The sequence below is a fragment of the Molothrus aeneus genome, chromosome 13 (genome assembly GCF_037042795.1).
Source record: "Molothrus aeneus isolate 106 chromosome 13, BPBGC_Maene_1.0, whole genome shotgun sequence".
Lineage (NCBI taxonomy): Eukaryota > Metazoa > Chordata > Aves > Passeriformes > Icteridae > Molothrus > Molothrus aeneus.
This window is the reverse complement of record NC_089658.1, coordinates 6,865,114-6,880,079: the sequence shown is the minus strand read 5'-3', so window position 1 is coordinate 6,880,079 and position 14,966 is coordinate 6,865,114. Positions and strand designations below refer to the sequence as shown.

Here is a 14,966-nt window from a genome sequence, read left to right as displayed (position 1 = left end):
GATTTTTATGGGCTGTAGAGGAATATCAAAAGACATAAAAACAGAGCTACCTTTTGTCAGAGCACAGTAACTTTTCTTGGTGAGCTCAATGTTATAAATGTGTCATTTTACTGAATAGAAAATATGTAATCTCAGTAACAGCATCAGTATTCTTGTTCCTTGTGTAACTAGTGAACAGGTAGAAGATAACTGGATGTTTTAGAAACGCCTGGAATGTGGCTGTTAATGGAAAGATAAAGCCTTGCTTGACTGATATAATTCTTGTTTACAGTTTTTTGATGGTGTAGGTAAACAGAAGATCATGAGTCAGGAAAATTTTAAGGCCACAGGGATACTTAACATAGACTTGAGTTAAGCAATACATTAGATGTCCTTTTTTCTCAAAAAAGATGTGTCTTCTGTACTTTTGCTTTCAATTTTGGGGCAGGGAGTACAATATATAAGCCTAACTGACTTTCATTTATAAAACTGGTAGATTTGGAAGCAGATGATCCCCCAATGTTATTTATGTAATGCAAATTAAACCATGGGCCATAGAAAAAACAGCTAAAAACTTAAATTTAGAATTTAAGTTTGTAATGTCTTCACCTCTTTCATGTTACTTGTGCTGCCTCCTTGGACAGAGACATAAACAGGATGCATGGTAATTATCAAGACTTTTGCAACCTTGGGGTGTAGGCTTCTGTTTTAAATATTTATTAGGTGAAGGCAGTCTGTGTTTCTTCGGTGCATTCTGTGTGAGCACACCAAGTGCAGCTGTCTGTTGCTACAGCACAGACTGGACACATTCCTGGAGGTTGCTCATCCTCACCACGTGCCCTTGCTGTCACCTTGGGCTCTCGTAGAGCTGACTATAGGTGCAAAGAAATATTCACAAACTGGTTAAGCTAACTCTGCCTTTTCAGATCATTACCTCACATTAGAAGGGATTTGGCTGATGTTTTGACCTTAAACAGCAATGGTAGATTAATCTAAGGAACCCTTCCATCTTAAAGCTCTATTCTTGTTAGCTTTACAGTATTTACTTGCTCCTAAATTCTTGTATGTATTTACTTACACTGTTATCTTCACTGAGATGCCTCACTGCAGATAAGAGTGGAGACCATTGAGGACCTGCTTGGAAAAATATCTGAGTTCTGGGAGTGGGTGTGTATGGAACACAGAGGAAAATAATGGGATGTATTTGACTTTAAAATACTGTTATGTAGTTCCTGAGCATGTGGAAAATCCAGGATTTGTGAAAGAGGAAGCATGGGAGAAAGGATGTATCAGAGGAAGAAGAGGAAAAAACAGTGAAGGGAGAATAATAGACAAAGGTGGATAAAGTAGCTTGAGAGGAGGCAGACTGGCAGAAGAATACTCAGTGCATGCTTACTGCTGCAGCTCTGTGGAGATATTTGAGAACTGAGCTGCTCAGCAAGGCCTCGTTTAGAGGCAAAGCTGTGTTGAAAAAGTAGTCAATAAACAAAGCAACCATCTTAACCCTGCATTCAGAGGAGTTTTCTGATTGTAACCTTTCTCCTAAGAGGAGAATGCATCAGGTGAGCCCTTTTTTGGGCTACTTATATAGAACCCTGAAACTAGTGGTCACTGAGAAGAAATTCAGTTACTAAACAGAAAAGGGTGAGTAGAAGATAAGCATGGCTGGAATAGACCAGCGATGAAAAAGGTTAAGGAAACATGAGAACAGTTCCTTTGTAGCTGTTGGCTCACACATCTTTAAAACAAGCAAGAGCTGAAATTTTAACAGGTGCTTGTCTGGGGATTGTGATACAAAGGAAGAATAAGGAGAGGATAAAAACAATATCCTGTATTTTAAGTAGCTCATAGAACTGGAACAGTCAACAGATGATGGAGAGTCCTTTAATCTTCTGAAAGAGAAATAACAAAGGCATCTTAGGAGGCTTGTGCACATACAGATAACAGGCAAGTTTAGCATTGTTGCAAGAGACATGTAACCAGTCTGCCTTTGTGTGTACCTAATCCTGCATGTACTGTCCATTATAATGGAAATTTAAGTGTCTGTTCATGTCTGAAATACATATGTAAGTGCCATGGGTGATTCTTCAGCTGCAAACCCATTGGTCTGAATTTGTAGGTCTTTCTTGGGGAGTGGGGGGACTGGGAGAGGGGGCATCTTTCAAAGCATTCCTTAGGAATGTGTTCATAATATTGTAAAAATAAGGAACTTGGTCAGAATTTTTGTGCCAGAACTCTGCAAATAGCACTTTAGACAATTCTGCTAATGTTTCAGAGGCACAAAGAACCTTGGTATTGCTGGTATTCAGCTGTTCAGCTCATTAAAAATGGGTGATCATGGGCAAAGGGTATAGATTTATGAATTCTGTGTCTGGTGCCTTGGTAACCTCTAAACAATCAAAGTGATTATTCATTCTGTTATCAGGAAGATGGAAACTTGTGTGTAATCCCTTTTTCCAGATGCAGGGGAGGAGCTGCAATGAACTATGAACGAAACTGTACAACCCTGGAAGCAAACAAACACAAAATAATTTTGAGTCATGTCCCCATTTGGTTTCTGTATTTCTCTATTTCTAAGTATGAGGTGTAGAACTTTTGTTTGTGCACATCCAAACAGCAAAACAAAACTCCCAATAATACATAATTATGAAACATCTCATTTTGAGGATATGAAGCTTTGCATAAAATGTTTTCAAAGTGCAAAATTACATCATGTATAGGTAGGGCTGGTTGCCCAATGTTTTCTTCATTAAGTGGTTTTAAAGCTTTCTTTTCAAATGGAGGCTTACAGCTTTGTTGGTCTATGCCTGAAATGTTCTTTATTGGGTGTCTGCTCTGTGATTGTTCCTCTCCCAGCCCTGCACACACACACCCAGAGCTTCAGCAACATGCCTAAACTATTAATGATGTGATAAAGAAGAGGGTGTAGGATTTACAGTGTTCAGGAAAATCAGTCAGTGCCATGTGGGAAGGACACAATAGAAACCAAATGTCTGTCAATTTTTCTTAATGCAAATAAGTTTTCCTGTTAATTTCCCCCCTACCTAAAGAAGTATTTATTCTTATATTGCCAACATAGTTGTGTTGGTTTGGCTCCTAAAACCTGAGAGTGCTGCTGCTTTAGGCTGCAGATGGTGTCCTCTCTTCACTGTCATGGTAAGGACTGGAGGTCTCTAGGAGGCAGCTCTGCATCTATAAGATGCTGAGCTTTGTCTCTTTAAGCCTCTGTTTGGTGTCAAAGAGGGTATTTAGACAATGCTTAGAATAAAAAAAACAAACCAAAACATATTCTAAGGTCAATGTAATAAATGTCCTCAAGTGGGCCTCTATCTGGTATATCCAGCATAAGAAGTAAGTTCAGTAAAACAATCTATGCCTGATTTTTCTCTAGAACTGACCTTTCAAACGCAATGTGCAAAGCTTATCAGTAACAGCTGTGTTTCCAAATTCTGCTTTATCTTCAAGAGAAACAGATATTTTCTCTTTTAAAGAGCACTGCCTAAATGTTTTAATTTCAGTTTCTTAGAACTTTCTATGTTTTTTGAGTAAACTTGTGAATTTTTGTTTCCTGCAGCAGGGAGTTTGGGAAATGAGGGATACTTCTTTGGTTGCAAGAGTTTAGAGGGAACTAGAGACCTGACAGTGTTCTGCAAGAATGCAGAAAAGTAGCATCTGGTGGTGAATGAAAATAAGCCAGTTTAACCTTTTCTTACATGAAAATAAGCCAGTTTAACCTTTTCTTACTACCTCTCCTTGTACAAATCAGCCTGTTATCTCTAGCTGTGCCTACACGACTTCCATTGAAGGCAGTGGTAATTAGACATCTCTGTATTCTTTATCAATTAGAAGTTGGTCATCATTCTTTCCTAAAACATGAAGGCTGACAGGTTGACTCCAAAATGTTTGGGAGTTAGTGTTCATATGTACTGTTGTGCTTTCACTATAATTGGTGTCTCTACCGTGGTGGTTTTTTTTTTTTTTTAATTCTAGTACTGATTTTTTTTTTTTTTAATTTTTAGGATCTCTACCATGTTCCAAATGGAATGTCTCCAGGGAAGCTCTCTCATGGGATGGTATATGGTGTTGTGCACCGAACTGACAACAACCATAAGAGAGAAATGGTGGTTTATGGCTGGTCAGCTGATCAGCTGAAAGAGGAGATGAATTACATTAAAGAAGTGAGTTACACTTTCACCTCTAAGTTTGTTAAATACCCTTTCCATATATCCATATATTTCCATATATGTAGAGCTGTGAGAATATAATAGGATGACTGATGTCTAGCCCAACATCTCAGTTTGAACTGGGAACCTACTCTGAAGCTAGAGGCTGGCCTTGGTAGTATCTGAGTTGGGAAAAAAGCATGCTCTGTACCTGGGAACTGTGCTTGCTGATGGAAGAAGCTATGTAAGGAGACACCTGAAAGGATAAAGTCTCTCTTCCTCTGCTTCCCCCAACCCCAAAATCCCCAGCTTTGAAATGGCTTCTAAATTAGGTGACATAGTAAAGTCACTTGGGGATATTTTGGGGTGGCCTTAAAATAGTCAGCCTAATAAGGATCTTTGTACTACTTTCTCTGTGCCTGCTCATTTATCACAGTTGGCAGAAGATTGCCTGAAAAACAAAAAGTGCATTTCTGATCCTGCTTGAAATTTTTCTGTTCTTGAAACTCAGCATCTCTTTGCCCATCAATCTTTGGCTCTCAGACTGTGGCAGTAACACCCTAATTACCTCAGGGCAAATCATCTGACCTCTTTCCATCCACCTTCCCCACCCAGGAGGCTGTTGGTCAGAGCTTATTGTGCCACACTGATTCAAGTGCAAACTGAGTTGATAAAGAAGGGAGGAACCTTGAGTCAAGGGAGCAGTGTAAAGCACTGTGACCATGTGTGCTCCTTGCCTGCCTGCTCTGTGGCTATCAGCACTTGCTTCTCTCCCTGGCTACTCCCAGTTTGCTGGCTCCCAGTGTTGCTGAGGTTAGGGACCGGCAGGGTCTGTCAGTGCTGTGGTGCTGCCGAGGCACACAAGCTGCCTTGGCTGCTGTTTTCCTGCCTAGGTATTTTCTGTGCCCTGCTGGGGTGGTGTCAAGGGACAGGTGAATTGGCACACAGCAGTGCCAGCTCCCCAAACTGCACTGTCTGTGGTACCTGGGGATTGCTTGGGCTGGGACCATCTCCCTGCCCTTGTCTGTCCTTTATGGAGGGACACATCACACCAGGTGAACTACGTGTCTTGCTTGTGCATTCAGGATACTGATGGTTTCAGGAAGAAGTGGGAAAGACAGGGGAGGAGACATTGCTCTTCATCTTCTGGAAGCCTTTGTGGCCTTTGGTCTGCTAGAGTAGTGTTGTCTTTAAAAGCAGAGTTTTACACAAGAGTCCTCAGCTTGTGCCATGTATTTGCTGACTCAGATAGACCAAAAATGATGGGCCATGTCAGAGCTGCTGACAGCTTCCTGTGCCTGAGTCAAATTTGCATCTTGCAGGAGGGTGTGTGCCTGTGCTTGCGCGTGGGGAGGCACAGGGCGAGCGCTGCTTTCCTGAGGTGCCGGGCAGGAATCTGCTCCCTCCCCTCTTCCCCACCCCAAAGGGAGCCCGTGGGTAGGGAGCACTCCCTGCATAGCTCTGGTGGCCAGTGACCCTCTTTCTGGGAGGCAGGGGGGGGATTCTATGCAGAGCTGCTAAAAACATCTCCTGCTGAAGTTTTGCCCTCACACCACTGTGCAGACACAGTAAACTCACTGACCTAAATGATCTGCAGTCAGCCTGTGCTTGGTAGAGGTGAGGAAGAGAAAAAAAAGAGGTTGAATTATGTAAGCTGTAGGCAAACATGACTGCAATGGCATGTAAAGCCAAACTGAAGGCCAACTTGTGGGGTTTTTGAGTGTTTTTTTTCTTAGAAAGGCAAAGAATAATTTGCATCCATAGTTCTTGAAATCAAATTGAGTTCTCCATTCTTCAGATTTGAAATTGCATTGGTAAATGTAAGCTAGTTTGTTGTTTAGTTCGATACAAGTCTAAAAGACTGAAATTAAAAGTGTTTATCTGCAAAGGATACCCAGGGGAAACCAACCACTTTTAAAAGTATGGAGGTACACTAAGTCCATGCCTTTTTCAGAAATAAAACAATATATGATCAAATTACTTTTAAGACATTCAGTAATCAGGTTAGAATGACTTATGGATTTTTAATTGAAATTAATTTATCTAAATTATTAATTTACAAGTGTTTAAGCATGTACAGAGAGGTTTGGAACTACTCATAGTGACAGTTATTTGTATCATCCCTATGCAGACAAGTCTTGAGACTTAAGTTTTTGTCTTTTTCTTGAGAATAAATTGCTGTTATGCAGTGGTAGATTAACAATGGAAATTACAGAAAGTAAGAAAAACATAGAGAAAAAAAATCATGTCCTACATGTTATACTATATGAACAGTATAATCCAAAATTTTGATAAAGGCATTTGATTTTTCTGACACCAGGTGAGAGCAACTCTGGAAAAAGTAAGAAAGAAAATGTATGGTGAATATGATGAAATGAAACGAAAAATACAGCAGCTTACAAATGAACTGAAAGTAAGTACCCATTCATTTACAGGGAAAGCATATGGGAAAAACTGTCCCAGTGTTATCTAGAAACTTTTCTTTTGCTTTAGCAGAACAGAACTAATCTCCCAAACCACTCCAATTCACTGGTTTATGTGACATCTGTAGTTTTCTTTTGTTATTTATTTTTCCATCCAGGAAGGTAAAGCAGGACAGGGATGCTTTTTCATATGAAATTACTAACTGGCTGGAAATTCTTGGAAATAAAAGAATGATTTTGATACCATTGCCAGTGTGTATTGGTAATTAATGGAGATGGATGTAACAGCTTGCAGGTGAATCAAATAAAATTGATAATTAGGGAAAACTGATAACTTGGAGTTATTTCAACACTTTGCTCTGTTTTACTGACTCTGTTGTTTAAACACTAAGTAAAAGAAGTAGCAATATTTGTTGGTATTAAAGTGCTAAAAATGACTTACCTTTTGGTTTTTAATGGAACATTTCAATGGTCATTCAATGACCTGTCTTTCTTCTGACATGCTGCTTTAGCAATAAAAGCTGTTGCACTCTGTAAATAGCCTTCATATTAAACTGCTAAGTTGTTTGATCCAAAAAATCCCCCTGAAAACTTGCTTTGAATTTATATTCAGCATTGATTTTCACAGCCCTGATTCAGAGGAAGCTTTGGCGATTAAAAGTATTCTGATTTCAAGGGACTGGGACCTTGACTTGTGCCCTTCTGCCATCCTCATTTGGAGGCTGTCAGTTCCCTGCATGCTATATTAGGTACAAAAATCAGAACTTGCTATAAACTGGTACTTTCATTCTGTGCAACTGGTCTCAAAAAATAGGAAAAAAAAATCTCCCTGACTTGAGAGGAAGAGAGAGAAAAAACTCAATTTCTGCAAACTGTTAAATAGTCATAATGCTGCCAACAAGACTCTCTCTGCCCAGCATGCACGTGGTAAATGCTGATTCAGGTGCAGCTTTCTTGTCTTTGCTGCTGATCTTTACTGAATAGCAGTGATGATATCCTGCACTTCCAGAACTCCTGTCAGACCAGTAGAAATCCTGCATGAGTCAGAAATTCTTCTTTAATTAAGGGTTTCTGACCAGCTCTGACAGAATATCTAGTTCTCCAGCAAATTAGCAGTTCATGAAGCTTCCTTCTGACATAAATGGCACATTAGGAGACATCCTTCCCTTTTTTTAGTACTCTAGACTGCCTGAAAGAAGCACAAGTGTTGTTCTTCCTAATAATGTGAGCTTTTTGTTTGGTTGGTTATTTGGGAGCTGATTTTGGTTTTACATGACTGTTGTCTTTTGTGCTATTTCCAAATCGTGTTTAAAATCCTTTCTATACTCTTTGCTTCAGATTTCAATCACTGTGCTTTTATCTTTCCAATTTCCAGGACAACTTTTTGTTCATAAAGTTTGTTTGAAATTTGCTCTTCCAGTATCCTGCCCTGGGCTTCTTCTCACAAGTTCTTCCCTTGTAACTTTCTTAATCCATCCAAAGCATTTCTGCTTTCGTTTGTTTTACGTGAGCACACATTTATGGAAGATTAACAGTGACTATTTGGGCTCTACTCCCTATGCTGACCTAGTCTGTGTATGGCTTGGTTACTGCACACTTGTCCCCTGTATCAGTCCCTGGTGTTCTTCTCTTTTTATCCAGAAGCAAATCTGGTCCATCTAAGAATGTGAGCTGGCTGGCTTTCATTAGTAACACTCTTTTCCTCTTTATTATTGAATCATTCACAATTGTTTACACTGTTTGAGTTTTGGTCTCTTCTTGAATGATGTAATTTTGTGTCTTTCCCCTCTCCCCTCTCAGTTTTTAAGCATGTGTGTGAGTACCTATCAAAATGACTAATTTTCACACAACAAAGCCCTCTGGCTTCCCCTTCCTGCTTTGTACTGTTTCATCCTTATGTCTTCTTGATGTTGCTTCTCTATGTACCTGATTAGTCAGTTCCTTCTTAATTAAGGCTCTTCTACAATTCACAGTTCTAGATTTCCTTATTTCTTGCATTCTTCTGCTTTTCACTCTGAATTTTTACAATCTGCCTGCTCTGTGTATATAATATGTCTGAATAGACAGCTGCCAATTGTCCTCTTCTCCTTTCAAAAAGAACAGCTTATACAGTGATTACAGACTAACAATAAACTTAGATACTCATGCCTTATTTCTGTTAGATTATTTGGATTTTAAGTTTTGTTTGTTTGTTTGTAAGAATATACTTTGAGGCCTGAATATTTTAAGCATCCTAGTACTGTGAAAACGACCTTGGCATCTTTTTCTTCTGTAGCTCTCTTGGAAAGAATAGGTAAACTTGATCATCAACTATATAAAACTTTTTTCTTTTTTCCTGCTCAGGTGACAAATGCTCATCAGGAATCCTTAGAGAATCATGTGCGAGTGCAGGCTGCAGCCTTAGATAGCTTTAGCGAAATGAACAGCTCCTTGACATCAGCATCAATAGACTTGCAGGTACATCTTCACAGCTGCTTCCCAGCTCACAGCTGCCTTTGCTAACTTGGATTTCAAAGCATACAGAAAACATGGATGACAGATACAGATTCTAACACTAAGAGCACCATGAAGTACTGTCTTGGATATCTAAAGCACCTAATTTAGGAAACAAAGAAAAACATCCCAGAAGTTCTTGTTTTTAAAAAAATTAAAAATAATGTGCAATAATGAGATACTGATATGCAGCAGACTAATACCACAAATCATGGCTCTGTGAAGGATCTAAGGTGAAAATGTGATTTGGTCTGTATAGTGCAAAATGGTGCATCTCCTGACTTAGTTCTGCCTTCAGTTGGTAACAGAAATGAAGTGGCATGTTTGGGTGCCAGACACTTGTGAGATTTTACATACCTGTGAGATGCAGGGGGAGGGATGAGGTGGGAATGAATTTTAATTTTTAAAGACTTCTAAATTCCCATGTATCTGAGCTGAACAACTTAACGTCCCTGCTTTCTTGTATGTAACAAGAATGTTATGCTCTTGTACATTACTTTCATGTTTTCAGTTCACTGCATTTTGTATGTATGGCATGGCCCTCAGAGAGAAGGGAAGATTATTCATGCTGAAATGTATCCATGTTCCCTTTTTTTTTTTTTAAATAGTGTTCCAGGGCTTGATTTCACTGAGTATGCTCCTCACAGAAACACCCTCTAGCAAAAACAAAAGCCATAATTTTAAATGTTAAAACTTGCAAAACTGTTCACTCTGCATTAATATGTCAGAAAGCTCTTTAAATGTGCTGTTTCATAATATCTTGCCTATATTAATTCATCAAATGGTTTCTGATTTTTAATATGTGCTTTGCCTCTTTCTTCTAGAAAACTCTAGTGGATGTTACATTGGAGAACACAGACATAAGGGAACAAATAAGGAATTTAAAACATACACATGAGCAATCTATGGAAAAGCTGAGAGAGAAGCAAAAGCAACTGGAAACAGCACAAATTGAAAATCAGTTACTGAAGTTAAAGGTGAGGTATACAAACTCCCCTAAAAATACTGCACAGTAAGGGCATTAGGTGGATTTAAAATAAATTCCTTGGCCTTATCTGTAAAGGGTTCTTCATCCTTCATGCCCTTGTCATGCCCTCGAGCTCCCTTGTTCCTGTGAATCAATACTGGTTTAATAACAAAGAATCTCAGCTGGCGACAGGCAGTCTTCCCATAACTTGGGATGTAACATAAGAGTCAGAGATGTTGGCAGGTGAAAATTTTATTAGTGTCCATAATTATTAAGTGAAAGAATATTACAACTCTGCACATTGCTACCTGAATTTCTTGGTGTTGAGTTTCTTTGGTGTTGCACCATTTTTAATAGGTAGTCTGTTAAGTCTTATGAGCATGTGGTCAGCAGGTAACAGCGAGCATCTTCAAGAGAGAATTAAGCTATTATTTCAGAGAAATGCAAGGGAATAAAGGACAAACTGCAAGGTTTAATATGACAGAAAGCTTGACCATGTTTTCCCCTCATCAGCCAAATGTATTCCTTTAATCTCAAAAAAACCAAGCCCACAAAAACCCAAATAAAACAAACAACACCCTCTCCCTGCTGGAAACCTTTGTCTCTGTTTTACTCAAAGTAGACCAATTGAGATATAGCACTACATCAGAATTCGTCAAATTTTGAAAAATTTGTTTCTATTTTTGATAAAGTTTCTGAAATTAAGGTGACTGTAGCTACATTCATGTTTGATCTTGTGAGAGAAGGTATTTCTTTCTGGCTGTTTTGCTAGTGACTAGCACTCATGTTTAATGATAAATGGTTTAACAAGTGCATTTCATGTTCTGCTTTCCTCTCACAGTGAAGCTCTACAGGCTGTAAAAGTAGCTGTATTTTGCACCTGTTGTTGTCAGCAGGAAATAAAAAGAGGGAAAAACCAAGTAACAGACGCAAAGATTATGCAATTAAGATTTAAAACAGAAATTTGGGCTTCATTATAATATTAAGGACATGTCCCAGCAAGTCAGGGAAAGGTATGTCTGCTTCTAAGGGCAAGGAACTGCAGCTTAAGTCTCAGTTCAACTGAATGCATAAGGATTTGTTTATCTTCAAGCATGTCAAGCTCTGCAGAATACATGCCCTGCATTTACAAAGCAAAAGTAAATTTTGGCCTCACACTTTCGGGTTTAGTACCAAGTTAGTGAATAATATACATCATTACTGTCTTTGGCAGTTAAATATAAAATTGTGTCTCAAAAGGTGCCAAGAGTTCTGGGAATTAATTCCAGGAATGAATGTAAGCGGATGGTGTGGCATCTGGGAGGTTAGTGTCGAAAAGCAGTAACTACTGTGTACCATGATTACAGTCTGGGTGGAGAACACACCTGTGGGGCTTATTAAAGAGGTTTGGTTTATTCATAAATCTGTAATAACTTAGAGTGGAGATGCTGCTTAAGTGTATTATAACAGATGCCCTGATACATCCACTTTTTTATGTTTGTTTTTACTGTCCTCATTGCTCAAGGTGTAAGGGAGGGAATGATGGAGATAAAAGGCCAGAGATCCTGTTCCAGTTCAATGTATCTTAAGGAATCTGGGGTTTGATGATTGGCTTTCTCTAAATGATACAATTCTTTCAGGCTTCCTGAAATGTGGAAGTTCATTTAACTCCACACCCTCTCATGAAGTGCAGGTCACTACCTGTGCCCCAGGGTTGGCCTAGGTGAGATGACAGAGGGGACAACTGCAGTACAAGTGGAGTCCTTCAGGGCTTGTCCCTTTTCAAAAATGAAACACACTGTTGTTTTTCTACAAGCTTGTTTCTGCCATGCAAGATGTACCCAAGGGTTTACTAAACCTTTTGGTCCCTGAAATAGAAAAAAAAATCCAACCCAAAACCTTAATCATCAAAACTCTGTATTTTGTAGCTCTGTTGTGTGGTGATCAGTCTCCTCTTCCTGTCACTTTTGTAGCACCCACAGCATTTCACTATAACCTTGGCTGATTCACAGCATCTCTAGGAGGAGAACTAAGTTCTGTACTAGCTTTTTTACTTCACTTTTATTGTGGTTTACATAGTAGATGGACCTAAGCTATGAAGATCCTATCTGGTGTTTAATTACTGAGGGTGTGGTTAAGTCAGTGTTTTCAGCCAACACAGGAAATCCTGTCTCTGAATGACCATTCTGCCCTCTTCCCCATAGTTCTAGTAAAGTTTCTGGTTCTGTTGTTAAAAATTAACCCTTCCACACACCTGAGAATTTTAACTTTTGGTTTGATTGCAGGGAAGGTACTGCAATAAAGTACTGCTTTGAGTGTTCATGGTCATTTAGAAAGAGGAGTTGAGTCTAGTCCATGCTTCAGCAGACAATATCATTTCAATGGGGAAACAAACCAAGTGACTTGGAGGCTGTTATGGAATGGTTCAGCAAAGAGGCATGGCCTGATCTTGGATCAGCAGTGACTAAATGAGCTAATTTCAGACAACATGGAACTTCATGGAACAGTAACTTCTTCAGATTCAAATTATGTGAATTCTGGCAGAATGCTGTAAATGGTCTTGATGCAAATGGAAATCTACTTTTTCAATGTCAGATTTATAAGAAGGAGGAGCTTAATCGCAAACTCTTATTTTCTCATCATGTGAACTCTCTTTCTCCTGCTGCCAGCAATACTGTACTTACTGATGGGGCAACCTTCCTCTCTCATAGGTGGAATCATCACAGGAAGCCAATGCTGAAGTCATGAGAGAGATGACCAGAAAGCTGTATAGTCAGTATGAGGAAAAAATGCGAGAGGAGGAACAGAAACACAAAGCTGAGAAAGAAATGCTCCTGGTATGTAGAGCCAGTCTGTAAGAGCAGTGCTTAGCTTGGATGTTGTTTCTCAATCGCTTCATACTCCACAGTCGATGCAAGTTCCTTCACTCCTGTCTCTGGGATTAGTTGTGCCATAGTTAGTAAACTTCACAAACATTTGGGGTTGTAGGACTAAGAAAAATATGTATTCAAACGTAGTAATATCAATGATAATCTAGATTTCAAAATCTGAAATAGGGTAAGTAGGCTTTTTTAACTTTTGATTCTCTAAAAAAGGAAAACATAATGTCCAATTTTAACAAGTGACATTTTAAGGAGAAAGGGAACAACTTCACTGGATGCTACTGGAGCAAGAACTCTCCTGTACCCCAATTCCCCTCCACCCCCAAGTTAAACCTTTCTATGAGCAGTCAGTCGTTGCATTTTTTAAAATTATAGAGTCAGATAATGATGAGATTGAAGATAGATGCTCCTTTTTATTCATATTGCTTTACATGTAAGGAAAGTACAAAGCTGAACATGGCCAACTATGGTGTTTAGAAAGCTGTCTTTTGGAGCAGCATGTTTTTCTCATGCTGTTATTCAACAGCATCCTTGGGAAAAGGGAAGGGAAATCAGCTATCCAAGAAATGGGTAAAAGTTTCTTGTGGATTGTCATAATGATGCTTTACTAATTCCTGTGTATTTCAAAGTATGCCTAATCTTTTGCTCTGTATAATTCACTCTCAGGGTCATAACTCTTCCAGATTTCTGAGCAGGTGTAGTGAAAAGCTTTGAGTTCTTTAAGAGCTGTTAGCCTTGCCCTAGATCTGGAAAGAAGAAATATTCCTCATTAATACCATAGATGCTAATGTGACTGTAAATGTTCTTGTTTAGGAGGAGACAAATCGGCTTCTGAAGGCTATTGAAGAGGCAAACAAGAAGATGCAGGTTACAGAAACAAGCATACAGGAGAAAGACCAGAGAATTGGTGAGCTGGACCGGCTGATTGAACGCATGGAAGAGGTAGGAGAGCTGACTGCTGCCTTGACAGGAAATGTACCAAGTGCATGGAGGAAACTCCAGATGTTACTGTTCTGCTGCTCAGCTCCCTGTTCAGTGGCATACTGAGCTGTTTGCATCTTAGTATTTATATCAGTAAATGCACCTGGACTGCCATAGAGACCCTGTGTTGAGGAGGTGGTTCTCTCTTCTTGGTAGTCCTTACAGGGCAGCATTTATTTAGGAAATGAACCATTATTTTAAAGAGAGAATTTAAAAACCATTCAGTGTCTCTTCAGTGTGCAAGGTGTCTTAAGCCTAATCAAGTAATAATCATAAATATCCCAGAGTCTCTTAGAAATGTTGCTGTGGTAGGTCCATAGAGTGCACAGAGCTCTGTCCAGGGATGAGTAAGAAGCTGATGAAGAACCTACAGGGTCAGGATTAAAGGGAGGTCAGGGACAGGTGACATCAGAGTGGGGGGCTACCCAGTGAGGAAGACTGAAAGGATGAGGCCCTTTACAGACAATGGGAGCAGCCTCTTGTTCACAAGTCCTGGTCCTCATGGGGATTTTCAACCACCCTGACATCATTTCGAGGGACAAAAAAGCAGAGCATAAGCAATCCAGGTTCCTGGAATGTGCTGATGATAACTTCCTTCTCCAGTTGATACAGGAGCCAGTGAGGAGAGGTGCTGTTCTGGACCTTGTTCTCACCAAGGAGGAGCTCCTGGGGATGTGAAGCTCAAGGGCAGCCTTGGCTGCAGTGACTGTGAAATGGTCTTGGATGTACTTTGGCATTTCTCATTTCGTTCAATAGCAGGCAACTCATCTTTAAAGATTCATGCCTCACTATCTCTGATACAGGAGCAGAGAGTGTTTTAGTCCGGGGAGGGAGTACAATCCTCTGCTCTTTCCAATGAAATGGTTTTTTTCACTAATTTCACTTTATTGTCGTACATATTAAATATCAGTATCTACTGAGAAATAGATTTTTATAAGCCAGTCTTTTTGGCTTGAGTGGTTAGTCTAATGTGCAGAGTCCCTTTTGTCTAATGCTTGCAAATCCATTTGTAGAATTAATGATTACACTGAGAAATTACTCAACCTAATAATAGCCCCTCTAGTGGCTCCATTAACTTCATCTGGGCTTCAGCCTACAG

General features: G+C 39.5%; 1 protein-coding gene across 2 annotated transcripts in view; it reads left to right on the top strand.

The window, feature by feature from the left end:
• The window catches only part of MYZAP (myocardial zonula adherens protein), a 52,596-nt gene that overhangs the window by 10,493 nt on the left and 27,137 nt on the right, over positions 1-14,966 (top strand). For both annotated transcript variants that reach the window (XM_066558593.1, XM_066558592.1), the window contains exons 3-8: positions 3,999-4,157; positions 6,463-6,555; positions 8,909-9,022; positions 9,883-10,035; positions 12,716-12,841; positions 13,700-13,828. In XM_066558593.1, coding sequence (XP_066414690.1) covers positions 3,999-4,157; positions 6,463-6,555; positions 8,909-9,022; positions 9,883-10,035; positions 12,716-12,841; positions 13,700-13,828 — 774 coding nt within the window. The remainder of the gene's footprint in view (positions 1-3,998; positions 4,158-6,462; positions 6,556-8,908; positions 9,023-9,882; positions 10,036-12,715; positions 12,842-13,699; positions 13,829-14,966) is intronic.